This window comes from Halyomorpha halys, unplaced genomic scaffold, assembly GCF_000696795.3.
Source record: "Halyomorpha halys isolate HHAL.00 unplaced genomic scaffold, Hhal_1.1 Scaffold261.1, whole genome shotgun sequence".
In the NCBI taxonomy this organism is placed as follows: Eukaryota; Metazoa; Arthropoda; class Insecta; order Hemiptera; family Pentatomidae; genus Halyomorpha; species Halyomorpha halys.
The window spans coordinates 852,665-875,568 of NW_027116513.1; the positions used below are offsets into that span (position 1 = coordinate 852,665).

The 22,904-nt window shown below is 27.9% G+C and overlaps 1 protein-coding gene across 13 annotated transcripts in view; it reads left to right on the forward strand.

The window, feature by feature from the left end:
• The window catches only part of gro (groucho), a 233,087-nt gene extending 214,052 nt beyond the window's left edge, over positions 1-19,035 (forward strand). For 8 of the 13 annotated variants that reach the window (XM_014420127.3, XM_014420128.3, XM_014420131.3 and 5 more), the window contains 9 exons: positions 2,545-2,607; positions 7,023-7,178; positions 9,976-10,119; positions 12,267-12,343; positions 13,054-13,303; positions 14,256-14,435; positions 14,546-14,789; positions 15,596-15,795; positions 18,005-19,035. In XM_014420127.3, coding sequence (XP_014275613.1) covers positions 2,545-2,607; positions 7,023-7,178; positions 9,976-10,119; positions 12,267-12,343; positions 13,054-13,303; positions 14,256-14,435; positions 14,546-14,789; positions 15,596-15,795; positions 18,005-18,112 — 1,422 coding nt within the window. In that variant the 3' untranslated portion in view covers positions 18,113-19,035. The remainder of the gene's footprint in view (positions 1-2,544; positions 2,608-7,022; positions 7,179-9,975; positions 10,120-12,266; positions 12,344-13,053; positions 13,304-14,255; positions 14,436-14,545; positions 14,790-15,595; positions 15,796-18,004) is intronic. The other 5 variants (XM_014420126.3, XM_067053285.1, XM_014420133.3 and 2 more) reach the window with 3 other exon arrangements.
• Positions 19,036-22,904: the final 3,869 nt, after the last annotated feature.

The following is a 22,904-nucleotide window of genomic DNA, read 5'->3' on the forward strand; positions in this document are numbered from 1 at the left end:
TACTATTTGAGTTTTTCTTGACCGCACCCGGACCATATTCCTTTCAAAAAAAATTTATCTATGTATATATTATATCATGTAAAAATATGTAACTTATATTTGTCACGGATTGATCAGTATGCTGTGTAATGTAGCAACCCGATGTATTTGGGCAGCATGAATGAATAAAGCATTTCTTATTATATTTATAAGTATTTCTTTCTCTCTCGTTATTCCCATCTGGAGAAATCCTAAAATACGCATTTTTATAACAGTAAAATAAATAATTTTTTTTAATTTATTGAGATTGGTATTTATTTATTTATTAAATAAATCAAATGGAATTAAATAAATCCTTGTTAAGTCTCAATACTCTTTATTATATTAACAGTCCAACTTTTCGACCATCCTCAAGGACAATCTAACAATCTAACTAATTAATGACCTGGGAAAATAGCCTCTAAAACATTTTTAAATTTGGATCTGAGTTGTAAATTTATATTTAAGGTATGTTATATTATTAATTATAATGTTGTTAAAATTGTTACAAATGAATGTATAATTGTTAATTGTTATGGCCTTGAGAATGGCCGAATTTTTGATATAATAAAGAGTGTTGAGACTTAAAAACGATACCATTTGATTTATTTAATAAATAAATACATTTTGTTCATAAGTTTCGCGTTCTCCGATTTTCATTTTTTTTTTTTTTCGAAAATCCCACCAGTGAACACAAAATTTGGGGACGTGTGTAGAGTGTGTGTAGTGTTTTGTATCACTCAGCCATCTCGAGTAAATGAAGTTGATATGGGAAATTCGGCTCTTCTTAACTGAAACTATTCTCTAGAAGTGAACGAATTCTATTCTTGACACTCTTTGAAACGTATCGGTTAATTATTTTTACCTTATTCAAGCAAAAACTTTTTCTGGAAAAAATAAATATTAGTAAAACAATCATTAATAAAATAAAAATAAAATGGTATTTTTTGTTACGTTAGTTGAAATATACTTAGCACAACTGTGAAGTAATCCATCGATATATTAAAAAAAAGTTGGGCAAACTTATCCAAAAACAGAAAATTCGCATTTTCCCCCAGTTTTTGTTCGTTTTGACCATGAAGGAGCCATTTTTTACAAACATTTTATTCTCATCAATTCATTAATTTAAAAATTCTCAACGACCAGTAATTTCATAGAAATTTCTATTTTTCTATTTAGTCATCTGACAATAAAAGAAATAGACATAATATTTAGAGAGAAAAAAAATAAGTTTTTTTAACAGTGCATTGTATTATTCGTTTTATTTAAATATTTTAAAGAGGAAAAAACTGGCAAATGGCAGACGATACAACACATTGTTAAAAAAACTTTAAGTTTTTTAATTTATTCCTCTAGATATTACGCTATATAAAGAACATAGGAAATTACATTTAAATAATTAAATAATCAAACAAAAGTATTTGCATAATAATAACCTATAGAAACAAAACAGTAATTATATAAGTTCATAATTAGAAATAAATTATCGATATATAGCGACATTTTCCTCTGGTTCATATTTAAATTATTATTCTTATATTTATATAGGACCTCATTAAACCAACATTGGAAAAAATAAATATTTTTTTATTTTATTTTCAACCCCTAATTCCAATTCCTTTTTTTTCTAGGGTCATTTTCAAACTACTTTTCCTTACTTCCCACCCCAGCCATCTTATTAAAATTATTTGGTAATATAAATATGACTCTATGGAAGTATTAGTTAATATATTTTTTTATTGGTACCAACAAGAGAAAATAATCACTTTATGAACTGTTTGACAATTTTTTGTTAAGATATGGAAAAAATAAAAATAAATTTGACAATATGGAGGATATCTCTGGAGTTTTTTTTTTTTTTTTTAAAGGTCAAAAATTAATTGAAATTGATTTACAAATTAGTTTCGAAAAATGTAATAAAAAATAAAATTTCACAAATTAAGTGGAAAAAGAACAACCAATTATTAGTTTATAAATTTTTAAATATGAATTTTTAATTAATCTATTGTGGATAAAAAAAGTCCAAGAAGAAATAATGTCAACACTTCCATATATTTGTATTTATAATACCAAGGAATTTTAATACGATGACTTAGGTGAAGAAGTAAGGAAAAGGAGTTTAAAAATAGTCAAAGTTAAAAAAATATCATATATATAAAATGGAATTATTTGAAAATCAAATTAAAAAAACAAAACAAATAATATTATTCTTTTATAGTTTTATTTTTTACTATGTGGGATTTGTGAGGTCCTTAAAATATTTTTTCTCAATCATTCAGATCATTGATAATTAATAATTTAAAGATGGATCTCACTAGAAAGAGATACTGCAATAATAAAGTAGTCCATAATAATTATTTGATTCTTAGTTAGAAGTTTAAAAATCAACATTCTTTGTTAATATGTGTCATATGTTCATATTTCTCTATGTAATTAACAATTTGGTTTGCTATTAACAACTAACAAAAAGATAAATGTTTCTATGTTGGATCGTAACTAACATTTATATATTTTATGTGAATGTAGGAGAGCGACGGAGAGAAAAGCGACCAAGAACTCGTAGTCGATGTAGCCAATGAGGTAGGCAAAGTAAGAATATTTATATCTATATTTTATTCGTATATTAATTTTTTGTTTATATATATTTGTAATTATAAATGTAGTGTAATGCTTGAATACGTTGTAGCATTTGTATATATTTATGTTTATAAACATTCTCCATTTTCATAAAAATGTACAAGTTTTATACTTGTAACTTTATTTAATTATAATTTAACTCATACTGGCTAAATACAATTTACGTTATTTTTTTTTTTTTTTTATTAAAATACTCTTTTCGCCAGAAAATTAACTTTAATTGTTTAATTTGTGCGCCTTCAGTTGTTAAAGTGCGCTATAGAACTTATTAAAAGCTGGGTATGTTTAGAAAATTTAACTATTAAAGAAAAAAAACTCAAATTATGAATGTATAATTCGAATAAATATTTTTTTGATCATATTTTAGTACTTGGATGATTGACTGTAAGACTTTAACCTTCAAATTAATACTTAAGTACAAACTAATGGGTGGATATAAATTTTTTTTATGAAGAAATTTTTCATGTTTATTAGTTGAACTCTGTTTGGCGCCATAATTCATTTTTTTGGAATTACGATTCTACGATTGTTATCTGGTTATATTTTTATTTAATAAAATTTTTATTTTATTTTTAACGTTGTCATTTGTCATGTACTTTATCTTCAACTTGTAAATAATAATCTAATGTAGTAATATATAATAATATAATAGACATTAGCTAGATTATAATATATTTTTAATTATATAGTATTATAACATTGACAATAATGTTAGTTATTATTTATAAAATATTATTTACAAGAAAATGCTTAAATGAAAAATCGATCCGCGACATCTCATCTACATGACATAGGTAGAGAAAACATTCTTCAGTCACAAATACCATTTGAAGACGGAGTGAAAGTTTACCTTTCTAAGAAATAACAGGTAGAAAAGGAACTAATAATGTTTCTTGAAAAGGTGGCTACATTCTATTGCGAATTCCATGAAGTGCTTATAGAATATCCTTTGTTCATTCTTTCTTCTTTCTTTTAAATCTTTGTATTTATTTAAATGTATAAAAAAAGTTTAATTTGTAAAAAAACAAAATATATTATTTACTTTTATTTTAAAAATTTATTCAGGAAATTTAAGTTAAAATACTATAATCTAATATTATTCAATAGGGGTATTCATGATCTTTAGTTTAACATGTTAAAGCGTGTTAAATAGAGAAATATTTCCTTCTTTTACAATGTTAAAATTATATAACATTTAACATGGCTGAGAGTCTGTTACTAGGTCTGTTAAATGGAGAATGAAGTCACACAACAGACTAGCTGAGCTCGTCACTTTAACACACGTTAACTTACTTGCACATGGATTGTGTTAGTATTGTTTTAGATATTTTTAAAACTAATATAGTAATGGATGACAACAATGTAATGTCAGTTGTCAATTAGCTCATCTTGATTCTCTTCCTCACAAGCCAGATCAACAAGGCACTCAGTTGCCAAACTTTCACACAACTTACACATACTTTTCACTTACTTTAGGCAGTTTGTAATAAATTACCTTAATCAAAACTTAGAAGTAACCAGTAACATGAAGTTTTTGAAGGAAAGGTTATAAAACAAGTTGATCAAAAAATCCACTATGAGTTCTTAAGCATTTAACATGGTAAGACATATTACATTTATCACCACATCATGAATATCCCTACTGTCTTAAGTTTGTTTTTTCGAATTGATTTACAGTTATTGAAAAACTACTACCCTTAGTTTTTTAGGGATTTGTTATTTATTTTTTGTTATAAAGTAAATGATCTTTTTTTTATATTGATCACTTTAACAAATAAAAATTTTGTTATAAGAAAGTCGAATTTTGTAAATGTTCAATGGCTGAACATAAGCAAATGTCACTTGGTGAATATATAGGAATTATTTAAAATTCATCGTTTATAAATGAGCGTGTAAAACCATGACGTTGATGGGAGGATTCTATTTGTTATGATATTTTCCAAATTAAGTTTTGGTTTAAGTAATTTACAGCAGTTAAAGTAAGCTGAGGCAAGATCATAGCAGATTTTAGAAATAAATATAGTTGTCATTCTACATTGCCGAGCTGTTGTGAAAAACGAGGCAAATACCTTCGCTTAAAATAGCACATATTAGATAATTTGGACTCATGTTGATCTTTGAACATGTATGTTATTCTGATTTTGATAGCATGCAAGATTTGCCTATTAAAGCAATTTTAACAAATTAATTATTTTTTTAAATGATAAGTTAATTTTTCGTTTTGAAATTATGTAGAGTTAATTTATGGATTATGCGTTAATAGTAGCAATACTTTTAATTCGCTTCAATTAAATTTCCCAATTTATTTGTGGTTAGTGCGTACTTGGCCCTAAATTGGGACATACAATTTTTTAAAATTAAAAATTGAACTAATTAATTATTGTCGAGATTTTTCTGTTGATAGTAATAGTATGACAGATTTAATTTCAAAATTTAAATCTTCATCTTCAAAATTGAATTATACATTATATAGTAAAACTTTTAAAATTGTTGTCTGGACTTACCTAGCATAAACTTATAGTTTCACAAGACGTATACGAGAAAATATCATACTCCGTGACTAATAATGTTACGTTTTCCTACATAATTTATGTTAAATAGGATAAATTATGGTGAATCTGATAATATGTTTATCTGTATAAATTGTGGGATATGATTCCCTTCGCTAGGGAGTGCCTGCTTCGGGCGATCAGATACCGTTGACTCACTGCTTCTGCCTCAGATGGCGGCACAATTTATATCTGTTTTCTTGCTTAGATCTACACTTTTGGTTCTAACTTTTTATTAAAATAAATAAAAGTAATATATTTTGGTCATATCGCTACAACAAAAAGTAATTTCATGTTAAGAAAGAAACAGAACTGAAAATTTGAAATATTGAAATTGGAATTTCAGATATCGATCTATAAAACATCGATTTTTAGAAATGATTAAACTCTTTGAACGACTCCGTCGAGAATCATCTTCTGATAACATCAAATCAAAAACTGTTTTACTCCATGTTTTTAATATTCTTTTATTAAAAACGAATTCTATGTTTTAAAATTAAGAACGGCAAAGATTTGAAGAAGATTCGAAGCTTTTTGTTTATGCTCTCTGCAGACAAGTAACGTTTATGCACAAATTGTTGTAATACAAATAGTATGCTATTTATTTGATATCTTTCTGTCACACCTCTTTATATACAACTATTATATATTAGTACAAATAGCATAGCTCTGTTCTTTTAATGAAAATAAATGTAAATTATTTTTTATGAGTAAATTTGTTATGTGTGGCATTAGTTATATATTAATGTTGAAAAAAATGGTATATTAGATATTAGGCACTGGGGCAAGTATAAAACAAATCTTCGGGACATTGTTTAGTATAGTATAGTCAAATGGTTGTTAAAAGAGGAAATTCTTGGTCTAATTGTTTTTAGTAGTTTTCATAATATTTGCTTGGGTGCTGAAGGTGTTATCTCAAAATCATAACTTTGTTTTTATAATCTGTGAGGTTAAAAATATAAAGGAAAAACTATTAATATTATTTAAAAAATCTTCTCTAATTAATTTTAATTGCTTACTATATTTCTAATGAAAGGTATTCATTTTATTGATATTTTAAGTAAGAAAAACGATAAGTAAAAGAATAAGGTATGATTATGATTCTCAGCTTTATGGATTATATTTTGATAACATTTTATAAAACAACTTGTGACACACAAGGTAAAAGTACCAATTGAAAATTGTTCTAAATTTAAACATTAAAATATTCTGTAGAATTCTAAAATCAGCCAAGTCTATTTTCCTTTTTTTCAATTAACTTTTTTTGTTCTAGATTATCATGACATAAACAAATTTATACCAAAAATAGTTGAAACATTTATTGTTTAATTGTTTTTGGAAGAACCAAAAAGAACTAGAAACTTGAATTATGTCTATTATTTGTAGATGAAGGTGTTATGTGATATTTTAGGTAAAATGGATATTTTTGATCTATGGAATATTTTAAATAGGTCCTCCTTTCTACACAGCGCTTTGTTTAATTTTTTAAAATTTTAAATTGAAATAGTTTTCCAGTCTTAATTAAAAAATAAATCTACATTAGATCCAATTTTTCGCAGATTCATATATTTGTAACACCTTCATCTACTCGTATCTTCAATTGTCAGTTATTGTCGTTCTAGAAATTTTATATTCATCCGTGTTGTTTATTATTTGAGAATAAATACATTCTCGGGTGAAGAGTGAAAATCGATATTAGCTAATAAGTATTTTAAAAATATTTTCTATACCTTATCCAACATTCAATATGCATAATATTGTTTTATTTGAAAGGTGTTGAGCTGTAGGTATATATATGTATTTGTGATTTTTCTACAGGAAGGAAATTCACCTCAACAGAATGGAGAGCATCTTGGAGGAGAGATTCGAGAAAACGGTTCTGAAAAAGGAACAGCGATAAAGTTGGAAAGGCCTAGTAGTCGATCAGGATCATGCTCATCTAACAGGAGTACGCCATCGTTAAAAAGCAAAGATGTGGGTTCAATCAGTATTTAGTTCAAGTATTTTATAATATTATAAGTGTTTAAGATTTTCAAATTTTTGTCTGGAAAGTAGGTTCTGGTTGAATGAGGTCTATTTACGATATTTATCTTGTAGTGAATATATATTGACGTAGTTGCTTTCTGTTTGTGGTCATGTATGACACCACACCTCGTCTATTTCTGTAATTTCTCAGAGTTAAATTTTACAATTTGACATTAATTTCTATTGGGGCTTGACCTGAACTTATAGTACTTACAATTTTTCATTAAAATTATTCTTTATTTTTCGTTCCAATGTCAAATCTCGACAATGCTTTAGAAAAAAGATTTTAAATTATAGTTTTAACCCTCTTCTTGGCCACCAGTGAATAAAATAAAAATATATATTTTTTTAATAATCTTTTTACTTTTTTATTTGGTAATAAGTGGTTAAATAAATGGTTTTTATTTTTTAATTAAATAATTTGTATCCAAGTTTTTTGTAAACGTCCATCCTGGCCATCCTCAATGATAATCTATTAAATAACAGCTTTTATTATGCATTCAGTTTTAATAATTTTTACAAACAACATTATTACTAATGAATTAGCATAGCTTAAATATAAATTTATAGCAATAAAGAGTGTTTTGAGACTTAATTTGGATACGAATTATTTTATTTAAAATAAAAAAAAAAATTATTTTTATAAATTTTATAGGGGAAGATGTAACCTTACTAATTAACAGTTTAACTAGTATTTAAATGGAATTTGTCATTAATTTTTGAGGTGTAGATAGTTGACTGTAGATTAATGATTGGAGAAGTTTGTCGGGGGGTGCGGTCAGCAAAGAACAACATAAATAAACAAAACCATATTTATTTATTTTATGCCGACGTTTCGACCTGAGTTTCAGGTATTCATCAGGGGTTGTGGTGTAGAGCGGCGTAACTCCAGTTACTAGCCTACCTTCTATGCCACAACCCCTGATGAAGACCTGAAACTCAGTTCGAAACGTCGGCATAAAATAAATAAATATGCTTTTGTTTATTTATGTTGTTCTTTGCTGATCGCACCCCCCGACAAACTTCTCCAATCATTAATTTTTGTACTAGATCAGTTTATGGAAATCAAACAAGAAAAATATTTTTTTAAATTAAAACAAAACTATTAATTTTAGCTTGTTTCTCAATTTTGTTATATCTCTTTAGATTTTTATTAACAACATATTTTTATAAGTTTATTTTTATTTGAACTTCATATTTATTTTCCCCTTTAAACTATTGATTACTGATCATTTATTGATTCTTAAGATATTCAGAAGATTTGAATTTCCATCAATATTGTGGTACAACCAATGTCCCTATGACTTGAAGAAGGGTTGGTTAAACTTAGTGTTGAAAGGGATGAAGTTTTTTCCTACTATAAAATTTTATTTATTTTAGATTGATTTATCAAGAAATATTGCTGAAAATATTTTGTTTTTTTAATTCAAATTGTTCTCCTATATCTTACTTCTTCTTTTTTTTTTTTTAGGATTCTTCTTGCTTATTTATTTCTTTATTTATTAGATATTATTAGATTACTGCTTTGGAGTATTTAACACTTAATCAAGGTTTTTGTTTTACCGTTTTCATACAACCTGATATATTTAGACTTGAGACCTGTTTTTTTTCTTGTTTTAAGTGGTTATTTAATCATGTGTTATTAATCCTCTGCTGCAGTTGCTACATCAGTTATCATGTAGTATTATATCGTTCTAGAAACTTCAACCTTCTCTTTTGAATACCAGTGGTGGTTTGGGTCAATCCCAATCTTTCAAATGTTTTTCAACAGTAGCCCCCTAAAATTTTTAGCTCGGTTAGCCTAATCATGCCTTGGTTAGAAGGTTGAAATCTTTTTGTATAAGGTAGAAGCCTCCTATTCAGGCTTGTTATGGTAATTTATTGACATATAACAAGAATTTTTTATATAAGTTTATATTATTTTTTCATAATTTCCAATCAACTAATAATGATTGATTCTTTATTCTTTTATTGACAGTAAATACCACAAGTTTTGCAAGTTATGTTGGAAATGAGGTATATCATTAAAATTGATAAGAAATTTCTGATTTGGTATTGGTTTTTTTTATAAATTTGAATTTTTATTGTGGTTACAATCGACATAGCATTGATATAATTAGATTTCAAATAAATTCCTCAATCCTCAAAGCAATTCTGGTAAACTCCAGTATTTATTTATCTAAACAACTCTTCTATTAACAGTTCTAAACAGCATAAGTATTCGACATGATTTTGATCTGAACTGCATGATGGGAAAATGGTTTCATTTTTCCCCTACCTTATTGTATAGTAATCATAACACTTCTGCATGTAAATTAATGTTAATATGTTAATGGAAACCTAACCATTATTTAAGAAATTTTCTTTAGTTGTTTGTACAAGAAATCACTAATGGAAAATTGACATTCTAATTTAATTAACAAGGTACCTTTCTTTTGATTGTTTTTTTCTTTTTATTAAAATGGATTGTAAGTAAATGTCTGATAGTTCCGAAAAAAAAAAAAAAAAGGAAAATTTTAATATAATTAAGCTAGTTTTCAAAGCATTTTTTTTTCTCTGTGGGGTCTCTTTTTCTTTTTTATGCATCAAAAAGTCTCATTGCTGATTTCTAATTGTCCTTTGCAGTTGATTAGGTTACAGTCCAGTGCACCATTATAGAACTGAATTATGAAATGCTTTTGTATTATCGCTTATGAAATTGTTTTGCCTCCTTTTGGCTCTTTTATTTTCAAGTTAAATGTTGCAGATGGAGAAGCCCGGGACACCAGTATCGAAATCGAGCACTCCAACCCTCCCCGGTGTTAGTGGTGGGAAGCCTCCGTTACTTCCGCCCCACGGCTATCCCATGCCACGAGCTGACCCTTTTTCGCCTTACGCCAGGTCAACTTTGGTCAGTCTCATTCATTGAAGTATCTATTTTTCCGTGATAAGAGAAGTAGTTTTTTTTTCTAGATGTGTAGATTAGATATGGATTGTGTTCGCTTTCAAATCATTAGACTTCATTTCGTATCATTAGAGCTCATTGATAATTATGCATGTAAAAACCTATAAACTATTTAGTTTCAAAGTTTTTAGAGGTTTGTCTCGCATGATACATTTGTTGCCAATATAGAGGATGCATGCTAAGGAATGAGTTTCCATTATTATTTTCATTTCATTATTATTTTTCTTTACTCGCTATCTTTAGACCTTCAGGATAATTAATTTTTAAATATAAGAATACAAACTGTTCCGAGTTGAAATTGTTATTCATTCTCTTCTCCCTGCTTGTGTTTTTGATGTATTGACCATAAAATCTTATGTGAGTTAATTTAAAATGTAATCTTTTCCCTCAGACCTTCATTGCAACATTTAATATTATTTTTTAACTCATTCTTTTAAGTTCAAGAACTCCCTCCGAGCCTTCGAATGAATAATCATTGAGTGATTTTCAGGTGTTCAAAAACTTTAGCATGCTATGCAGTCCATGTTACGTTTTGTCATAGTTTTATTTATTCCTTATTTTTACCAATCTCTGCATGATAGTTATTGTTATTTCCTGTACATGATTTTCAAGTTTCTCTTATTTTTAAAGTATACATTGAATTTAATTATTAGGAAGAAACTCCTATTCAAATCATTAAATGTTTGAGCATGAGGCCTCATTGTTTGCTGTTGTGGTTACGTATCTGTATATGATTTGGTTTATGAGAGATGTAAATTTAAAATTTTTGTGACAAAAGTTATGCCTTTTATTATTAGCCTTGTAGTGGATAATAACTATATCAAGCTTTCATAATAAACCGATTGTTGTGTCTTTTCTTTAAATGTTATGCATGGTTTTATATTTGTCTATATAGAATTGTAAGTTAGCTAACTCCTGAATTCTGTGCAAAGGATTTGAATTGTCTATTTTTGTATGTTGGGAATGCCTAATGCATGAAAAGTAAACTTAAAAATTTCCTTGAAAAAAAAAAATAATTTGTAGGCTTATTGTAGCTAACTTTTAAATAAGCCGGGTCCTAGAAATTTTGTTATCCAATTCTCCACTTACGAACTTGCCATTAACTGACAAATGGTTTTTAATCATTTACCTGTTATTCCACAGTTTGTCATTTTGAAGTAAAAAATTCTCAAACTAATTAATTCAATTCCTACAACTATTCTTAAATAAAATTATAATTAAATTTGAATTATCAATATTAATTTTGGCTTGTAATGGAAGTATTAGACTACAAGGGACAGTCAATGTTACCAACTACCGGTGGCTTAAAAGCTGTACTGATTTGGTGACCTATGTTAGGATGTAGTGCAGCAAAACGGTTTACTTTATTTCGTCCTGGCTACTATAATTAATAACGTTAATATCTATCAGACATGAGGGCAACTCTTATGTTTTAAGTTAGTAATGTATATATCTACATATACATGTAAATATCTATAATATGCATGTACATTTACAAAACATTAAATTTCTTACAATGATTGAAAACTGCCTTGTGTTACTTTCATCCTCACATGCTCCAGTATTCTTGACTATTTGGAGCTCCATTTAAAAAGAGACAAATAAGGAATTAAGGTCAGGAAAATCCTAAATTAAATTTATTTGAGATAGTGGAATAGAGAGGACAACTTAATTGATGGTTGGAAGAAAAAATTGACGATGTATTTAGAATGTGTTAAATACTATATGTTAGCATTTATATATCCAATTATGGATTGATAAGTATGCTGTGTTACTGTTGCAACTCAATGTTTTGTGGCGGCATTTCGTATTAAATAAAGTATTTCTCTATACTTCTTTATTAGGAAAAAATAATAGCCGTTATTGGGGTTGCTTTTATGATAATTGATAAACTTGTAACAGGAAAAAAGAAACCTTTTCCAGTTCCCCCACTATAATCAGTCAAAATATTCATGTCTCGAGCACTTTAAGATGTAACAAGCTTGTCAGATTAATAAATGTTGAAATTCCAAGATTATACTGAACAGATAAAAGTGTAAAAAAATATATATATCTATTTTAAAAACTGATTTGAAATTTTATATTTGTTTCAGATGGGATACGAAGCTCATCCTCATACTAGAGTACCCAGCGTCGGCACAAATGGTCTCGCAATACCTGGAGGCAAGCCGTAAGTACAATGAATTAATTCTTCAATTCAATTAAAAGTTTGTTTCACTCATTAATTTTTTGTGATTTTTGTTAATATGATAACTCAAATTAAATTATATGGGGGGTAAGGGACTTTTATCACAAATGTCATTATCCTTATTGAAAAAGTGCATTTTAAACGTAAATTACAAGTTTTCAATTAAATTTTATAAAATAAAATTTGTTTCAATAATTTTTGGAATTTGAGCTTATTTGATGATTTTGTCAAATGATATCAATTATAGGAAGGAAGATCGTTGATTGAACATGTGTATTTCAAAATAACTCAAAGAAAATTGCAGAGTTTCATCAGGACTAAAAAAAAGATACAAACAACGAAATAATGTAACAAAGTATATAATATAAAATTGAAATAGAAATGAACTATAGTGTGGTTAAAAATGATATAAATTTTCAAATATTTTACATCCTTTTTAACCTTACTATAGTTTATTTTTATTTCAAGTTATCTTATTTTTACTTATTCTCTTACTTTGTTTAATTTTAGTTGTTTGTATCTTTTTTTTTCCATGATAAAGTTCTGCAGAGTGGGACTGAACGTTGTCTCTGAATATTTAATTTCTATTTGAGTTATTTGAACTGTCTTCCTTTTTATTGTTGTCAGTTACATATTTATTTTTAATGATTCTTTTTTCATCTTCCTCAAATAACTGTTTCTTATCATTTCAGAGCTTATTCATTCCATATGAACGGAGACGGCCAGCTAGAACCGGTACCATTCCCGACAGATGCCTTAATCGGTCCGGGTATACCTCGGCATGCAAGGCAGATCAACAGTTTAGTCCATGGAGAAGTAGTCTGCGCGGTTACTATCTCCAATCCTACTAAGTATGTCTATACGGGAGGTAAAGGATGCGTCAAAGTATGGGATATAAGCCAGCCTGGTTCCAAGGCCCCAGTTTCACAGCTAGATTGTCTTGTAAGTTAAATCATCTTTGTTTATTTTAATTAATCCGTAATATATATATGTACATTAAGTGGAACCCCATTTAATAACTCCCCATTGCTGCGACTTCAGATAATCTAACATTATTTTTATGAGAGTTTCTCTCAATAAATTTAACTATGTTCATATTTCTTAAAACAATTTTCTTTAAAAGACTGATTCACTTTTCTTTACACCAAATTTAAAATAGTTTAATATTGCCTTTCATAGATAGTGTTCATATTTATAAAAAGAGAAAAAAAAAGAAATTGTGTTTCCTACAATTTAATTCTTTCCTAGCAGATAAGTTATATCATGTCCCAACTTTAGAGAAACATAAAACTTAACTTAAGCTATTATCATTCATATTTTTAGTTAATATGCATATTTTGCCATTTATGGTGTTTCTAGATTTTTTAAAAATTTCAAAAACCACTCATTTTTAAGGGATATAATTTCCAAAAGTGTCATTGTTTCCCTACAATTTTTAATATTTGTAGACATAATGGTAATTCTGTAGTTGTTCTTCCTAATACTAATATCATCATGTGTAAATGTTCATTACTCATTGACTATTCGGAACTTGTAGTACCAATAGAGATTACCAGATCAAATGGGAGATTTATTCACCATCAAATCCAAAAGAAAAGAGTTGCAAATCGCTAATCTTTTATTTACCACCAACATAATGAAAAATTTGGTTGTATGTCTTAATTTCTTCAAAGGTGCGATGTATCAGTTAAAATTTCAGATATATATTTTATCCTAAACTCTTAAACTCTTTAGATAAAGGGATTCCTTTAGATAAGGATTCTTATGTATTTACTATTACTTTTAAACTTCAGAAAAATAAAGTATAACCATTTCATACTCTTGCATATAATATTAATCCTATATCTTAAGAACTTTTGAATTAGCTTTGCATTTTGTTATCTATTTGTTTCAGCAAAGGGATAACTACATTCGAAGTGTTAAGCTCCTGCCAGATGCAAGGACTTTAATAGTTGGCGGGGAAGCGAGTAATCTTAGCATTTGGGATCTCGCCTCACCAACGCCGAGGATAAAGGCGGAGCTGACGTCGAGTGCACCTGCTTGTTACGCTCTTGCGATCAGTCCGGATAGTAAGGTATGCTCATCTTAACTGAATTTTAAAAACTTAATCTAAATGATTTTTTTATCCTTTGTTATTTTTTAAAACATGAATGTAAATCAAGCAAGAAAAATTGTTTGTTTTAGGTGTGCTTTAGCTGCTGTTCTGACGGGAATATAGCAGTTTGGGATCTTCACAATCAGAGCTTAGTAAGGCAGTTTCAAGGGCACACTGACGGAGCTTCATGTATAGATATTTCAGCTGATGGTACGAAGCTATGGACTGGTGGCCTTGACAATACTGTCAGGTCTTGGGATCTCAGGGAAGGCCGTCAGCTTCACCAGCATGATTTCACGTCACAGATATTTTCTCTTGGCTATTGTCCAACAGGTAATTTGGAAAGGGGTCGCTGTATTTTTTTTAATGTAGCATTGAAATTAAAATTATCATATTTTTCATTAATTAAAATATCAAAATATATCTGATTGTATATTTAACATTCATATTTGTGGTTGTAAGATGAAATAACTGCATTAATGGTGATATATAATACACTCACTTATAAAAGTTATTGAGTTGAAAACCATGGCCTAATCCATTTTTACAAAATTAATTAAATATTCTTTCCTTCACGTAGTTTTATTCTCTTTCCAATATTAATATCATATATTTAAAAAAAATAATAAAACAGCTAAAAATTGATTAGAAATGCATTTTAACACTTGGTTTATTTATCAAAAAAAAAAAAATCGTCAGCACCATAAGTGTTCAGGACCATGAAAAACTTCACTATAAATCTCTGAATATGGTTGCTAATTTGACATAACTTTGTTTATAATTAAATCATTTATTTTCATCTGTGGGTTTAGTATACTCTATAATTATTCTATTATTTTTTCTTTGATCTGTTCAAAGACATCTTACTGATCTTTTTTTATGTTCATTTAAGGTAAAAATTTACAAATTTGTGGATGATAGTTTGTCATTTACAGAAATTTAAAGCTAATGTAAAAAAAAAAAATAGTCTTAATTTTTATTTAATTTCTTACTTTTTTAAAAAATATTAATATTAATTGAAAATTTAATAAGTAACTTATTTTTTTTATTCTAAGGAAAATATTGCAATGAAGAAAAACTGCTTTGTTAAAAAGTCTAAATTCAGTAAAATTAAAAAAATTATTTTGATGTCCATTTAGGTGATTGGTTGGCAGTGGGCATGGAAAATTCGAATGTTGAAGTTCTTCACGCAGTCAAACCTGATAAATATCAACTTCACCTACATGAATCATGCGTCCTTTCACTGAGGTTTGCCGCTTGTGGCAAATGGTTTGTCTCGACGGGCAAGGATAATCTCCTCAATGCATGGCGTACTCCTTATGGAGCCTCCATATTTCAGGTAAAAAAATAAAGTTATAATTAAAATAGTAAGAGTGAGAGAAATGCTTTATTCATTCATGCTGCCCAAATACATCGGGTTGCTACATTACACAGCATACTAATCAATCCGTGATCGGACATATATAAATTACATATTTTTACATGATATAATAAAGTAGAAAGGAAAATTTTTTATGTTTTATTTTTCTTTCCCACAGTTTTCTTTTACAATAAATTCCAGTCTACACACTAAATACAAATAGTTCAATTTATCCCTTTTTTCTTTCCCTTTCTTGTTCCTTCCATTTCACAATTTTTGTTTCATTTGATCGACAAACTCAATCTCCCGAATTCCCCCTCTCAGATCCTCCCCAGTAACCCGCTATAAATATGATATAACTGTCATATTTTTCACTTTTTATAGCTAAGCCCAGAGTCGTGAAGAAATTCTTGAGTTTTAGAAGAAAATATTTTGGAGTAGATGTATTCAATTTTTTATCTTAAAAATCCAGTCAAAATACAGTTTTTTTTTAATTTTCATTTTAAAGTACTGTACTCAATTTTGACAACAGTATTAACAAGTCGAAAAAATAATTTATGAAATAGTGTATAAACATTTTTAATATAAACTGTAGAATGATATTTGATCTTTTGATATTCTTATCGAAATTTGTAATAAAAAATAGATACATTGTTAATAAAAATGTATTAAAAACTACTTGATGTAATGTACTTCACAGTGGTGCAAAGTACATTTCCATTTGATTAAAGGTTCTCTATTTTAGAAAATTCACAACTTTTCAATTATTTTTTTGACTGAAAATATTTTTCATAAAGTTAGTGTAAATGTTGTTAACACCACTGTGAAGTAAGCTGTCAAAATATTTATGTGTATTCAATCAATTTTCTCTCAAAAATCACTGTTTAGCTACAAACAGACAGACTAAACACATATAATACAATTATTTTTCTATATTTTGTGTTAAAATGTTTCACCACTTTCACAGGATATCACTGAGTGTTTAGATCGATCAACTTAAAAATTCATTTACCCTTTCACTCACTAAAACCGTTAATATCATATAAACAAACAGACTAACTACATTTAATGCCATATTTCCCCCTCATTTTAAACTCGTACCGTCAAACTTATAAATCTGTTGAGCCATTCGCTTGGATAATGATTACGTTTCTATAAACAGACATACTGTTCATATTATCTTCCTTGTACCTACCCTGTAATCCCAAAAAAACATAATAAAATGGTTAATAATAATACTAACAAATATTGATAATCTTTAATTCATAAATAGACAAAAAAAATTCATAAAGTAACATAATGTGTGTAGTGGGGAAGTCGTAGGAAGGAATTTTCACAATATAACCTAAATGTAACAAAAAAGATAAACATTTTAATTGAAAAGCATTATATAAAATAGACTTATTTTAGTAAAACAGAAATCATTAACAGTATTTAGTTTTTAACTATTTAATATGTAAATTTTTCTTTCCACAGATAGGTTTGTAATAATTTTATTTGAAATCCCATTGATTTTAGCATGAATCAATTAAATGAATTAATGATTGAAGAAGATGGTCAGGGTGGGGGGGGGGTGCGGTCAGTAAAGAACAACATAAATAAACAAAAAAATATTTATTTATGCCAACGTTTCGACCTGAGTTTCAGGTCTTCAGGGAGTCAAGCGAAGAAGGTGGGCTAAAACTCAAGTTTTTTCTTTAACCCTGATGAAGACCTGAAACTCAGGTCGAAACGTCTGCATAAATAAATATTTTTTTGTTTATTTATGTTGTTCTTTGCTGACCGCACCCCTCCGACCATCTTCTCCAATCAGTAATCTACGGTCAACTATCTACACCTCATAAATGAATTAATATTGGCATACATACACCTATATATAATTTGAGAAACATAATTCAGTCATTAAATTTTATGTAATAAAAACTAAATTTAGCCCTAAAAGAGTAAAATATGAAATTTTGTGCTGAAAAAACTCAAAACATGGAAAATTGTGGAAAACCACTAAATTTGCTTTTTTTTTTGCAATTTAAAATTAGTGTTATTTGAAAGACTTTTCCATGATTCGAATTTCTAGTTAGGATAGTTAAGCAGAATTTGAAGTTAGGGAACAAAAGATCCAGTCTCTAGTCATAAGCTTATATAAGTTGTTTTAATTTTTAATTAATATGCTTTCATTTTTATTTTCTAGTCAAAAGAATCATCTTCCGTGCTCAGTTGCGATATATCTGCAGATGATAAATACATCGTTACGGGCTCTGGAGACAAAAAAGCTACAGTCTACGAAGTAATCTACTGAAGTTAGCATCAGTTGTTTACGTTTCTCTCTTTCTCTCTCTGGCTGTGTTAATATCAACTGGAAGACAAGTTTATTACTTCTTTTCCAAGAAGCTTAGATCTGTTGAGTTGAGGAGTGATAAAAAAAAACAATTAAAGTGCGAGACACTTGTCTCATCGGCACTAATTTGTGCTTTCGCGGATGAAGAAGACATTTCAAATGCCTTTCTCGTATATTTCATTGTTTACGACATTGAAATTTTTATTATGTGAAGCTGTAATTGAAAGTAATTTAATGCTTCTTGTAGATTAGACACCTCAGATTAATTTTGAGAGTTGTTTTTATTTTAATTTGTATTTCTTTTATGGTTAAAATAATGTGTATTTTATATGTATTATTTTATTTTTTTGATGCCCTATAATTTTGCCTCAAGAAATGAAAGGCAAATCTTGTATATAATATTTAATTTCATTAGGTGTAATTAGTATTATCTCAAATGTAAGTTTATTTACGTTTGAGACTTAATTTTTTTTGTTTTTCGTATGTCTAGAATTTTAATGACATGTAATTATTATGTAAAAAAAAAAAAGCAACAAAAAAACTTGAAAAATGCGTTGATGAATATGATTGTATAAATATTCAATGCATATATGTCTGATATTGTCTTAACAGTATTAATTTGGAAATATACTTTGTCATGGAAATTTGTTATGGAGACAGTTTTCTGTATAATTATTATGAAAGATGTATATGTTTACATGTTAGAAGGTTGAGTTAGAATAAATATAAAAGAGTTATTTAATTACTATCTGGAGATTGTCAAACTGCTGTCATAACCCTGCCTGCTTAAAATTAAAGCTAGCGTAAGTGAGGATAAAAAATATTAAAGAATCATCTGTTGATAAATCTTTCCAAAATTTTGTCAATACAAATGTTTTTTTACAGTGTTAGTTTCTATTATCGTTAGTAAGGTTTATATTGTTTTGTTTTTTATTTCTTTCTCCGAACTGACTTATATGATGGATATTTAATTTCCCATTGTCTTAAGCTTTTCATTTTAATTAGTTTTTAAATATATGGACCAATGTAAATTTTTTGTTATTACAAATATTTATTTATTCTTTGTACACAAGAATAAAAAGGAAATATAAAGAATCTCTTTCACATGCAATGTTGAAATACAACTTTTCTCCATTTTATGAATTGATCTTGTAGGTATGTAGAGGAGATAGTTGTACCATCAGACAATATTTTATTTTTAATTTATGTGAATTGCTATTAATCAAATAGTAAACATTTGTTTAACTAGTACTGAATCTATGAATTAATTTGTTAAACATTTGCTTAACTAGTCCTGAATTATATTCTCGACTCCAATTATTGAAAAAAATTAAAAACAAAAATGATTGTTTGTCATTTGGTACAACATCCCTGATAGAACCAAAGGAAAGGATACTGACCATTTTACTGAGGGACAAAGTCTTTTGAATTCTTTTAACAAATAATTTTATTTCAGAAGGTGATAGTGATATTAACTATAAGTAAGTGTAGTTAAATACTATTTAAATTAACTTATTTTTTTAACACTATGGGATTTACACAGATAGTGAAGTGCACCTCCTAAAGAAGAAGAAAATTTTAACTTTAAATTGCGATGTAAAAGAAAGAGGTTTAATATACCTGCTGCGAAAATCCTTACTATCCTAATGAAATATTCCTCGGAAAGAGCTCACTCTATAAATCAGATTATCTGAAATACAACAGCACGTCTAAGTGAGGTGGCCACTTACATAGGTGTAAGATTCGGAAGAGGATTTAACATGGCTTTCTCACTTGGACCTGGAAAATAGGGTGGCACTTGCCTTGAAAGACCTCAGTTGCCTACTGAGCACTTTCTGGGACTTCAGATATCCAGCTGCAATGACCGTATTACATGAAGGAATGGTCGCCTCGCAGGTATTCTGAGGTATGTATACCCAATCTGAAACTGGTACATCCACGCTGATAGAAAAGAAGGCTGACAACGATTCTGATGCTCTGCTATGGGGTACTTGAACAGTTAAATGTAAAGTATACATTTTTTTTTCAGGTCAAGTAGAAGGCAGGAATTATTTCTTTTTATGAACATCTCTCTTTTTCTACAGTATTGGTGTTTATAATTTTTTTTTTTTGCTTTAGATGCTTATGATAATTATTTTGTACAGAACAAGTTAAAAACAAATATATATATATATACTTGTAATATTAAAATGAATAAATAAATAAATTAATATTAAAAAATAAATTCTGAAAAACAAAAATATATGACAAAAAGGGTAAGGTGTATGCATGTTGATTAAATTTCACTTATTAAAATTTTGATAAACTACCTAGTTGAAAGTAATTGAAAATTAGTCAAATCCAATGTAAATTAAATCAGAAATTCAGGAATACAAAGTAGTAGACAGTCTCAAATTTGAATAAAAATATAAATAAAATTTGTGAATAATAATAATTATGGATAAATGAATTATTCTAGTAAGTGTAACAAGAGGAGGTATCAGAATGGTTGATCTCTGATGGTCTCCTATTCTCCTGATAAAAAATAGAGTCCAATGAATAACTTGCGGCTGTCCAACAGTTTTCTATTGGATTTTTGTTTTTAACCTTGTTAGTTAGTAATTTTTTAATTTAATGATTTCAGTCACTTAATGTGTATAATATAATTCAATATGTTTATGCTCCCAGGAGCGATACATTTTGACAAGTGTGGTATCAAAAGAATAGAGAAGTAAGTGAAAGTTGGAGAAATCTCAATTTTTATTTTTAAATTCTTACAAGGACTTTAATAAAATTGATTCAAAAAGGTAAGATGTTTCAAAACTATGACGGTTTAAGTTGGCTGGTCGAGACACAGTTATAAAGATTTCATATACCCTAATATTACATATTCGGCCCTGTGTTCTGAAGCAAAAACTTGTGCAAAAAAAAATGTTTTTGAGATGATCTGATCCCAGAGTTCTCACATGGATTAACTAGTTTTTTATATTTTACTACTTTATCTTGAGATTATTATGATAATGACAGCATAGAGAAATGCCCTATTAATGAGTCACACTTATTAATAAGTAATTAAAAAAAGGTTATAGACAAATATGATGAAAAAAATACACACCATTTTAATTTTAATCTATAAAACAAAAAAAAATAATAAAGAAATGATAAAATGACAATTTGAAATTGAAAGTACGTTAAAATAATACACAGCACAATTAACTACCTAAAGATAACAAAGCAAATCAAAAAAGGCAGAAAATAATTGTTCCAATAAATACTGCTAGAGGCCAACACCATCCAAATCAGAATTAAATTAAGTTATTGTTATTTATTCTTTATGATGTAAGTCACACTCATAGAAAGAAGGATTAATTATGTCATATTCTGATTCAAATAATAGTATGCTTTAATTGACAATAATTTATTGTCAAATTTCTTTCCTAATTGTTATATTCAAAGTTTAATACTATTTTCACTAGCAAAATTGTATATCTTTATTCCTGCATTTTTAACAAGCTCTCATGGAGCATATGTCCTCATAAAACATGTTAGAAGTCTAACTCTTTTGTTGTATGTAAATGTTTAATTCTTCGTAACAAAACTACTTTACAACTTAGTACTTAAATATGAATTAAATTTTTGTATTATTTGAAGTTTCTAACAGATTTTTATAACAATATGATCCATGCTCAAAAACAGGTCAAATTACTTTATGACAGGTAAATTCAAACAATAATATAATTGAAATAAGAATATATTACTGTTATTTTACTATTTCCTAGTTAATTAAATTAATAAAAACAATTCCTCTTACGAGAGAATTGGCTCTTAAAGACTCAGCAAAATCTATAGACAAAATCATAAAAGTACTGAAAGAAACAACTGTATATTAAAATATAAAGTACCAGTATCAACCAGCATTAAAAGAAAACAGTTTGCATTCAACTATCAAATGACAAGACAAGAAAATAAATACAGTAAAAAAGGGTGTATGTAATAACCAAAATGTTAATTGCCCTGAATAAAACTAATCTAATCTAATCTACTAATAAGAGCCACAAATACAATTATTGTACTCGATAATAATGAATTAAGAACATGCTTAGATAAATGTGATAAAATTATATACCATTTCAACGCTGAACGATAAAACAAAAAAATGAGAATAAAATGACAATTTAGAATTTTAAAATAATTGTTCAACTAAGTTCCCAAAGATAGCAGCACAAATCGAGGAAGTTAAAAAAATAATAGTTTTAATAAGCAGCACTAGAGGCCAGCACTATCCAAGCAGCCGGTTTTTAAGTCTAAATATAGTGGAAAATAAGTATTCTCCTTAAATAATAATAGTTCAATTAACTGCCAAAAGGTAGCAGCACAAATCAAGTAAGGTACAAAACAATGGTTCTAACAACCGCCGCAAGATAGCAGCACTATCCAAACAGCCGTTTCCCGAGTCGAAATCCAGCTTGAAAGTTTTATTTTGTATTAGGATATTAGGAAGTCACAGGAGCTCAACTGATCGAATCCACTTTATCGAGCCTGAAGAAATTGTAGTCCTCCTGTTAGTTTCTAATATCCTAATATAAAATAAAATTTTCGTGCTGGATTTCGACTTCGGAAAAGGCTGCTTGGATGGTGCTGGCCTCTTGCGGCGATTATTGATACTACTATTTTCTACATATCTTGATTACTGCTGCTATCTTTACGCAGTTAGTTGAACTATTATCTTAACATTCTAACTAAACTGTAATTTTTACCTTTTTTTTTTTTATTT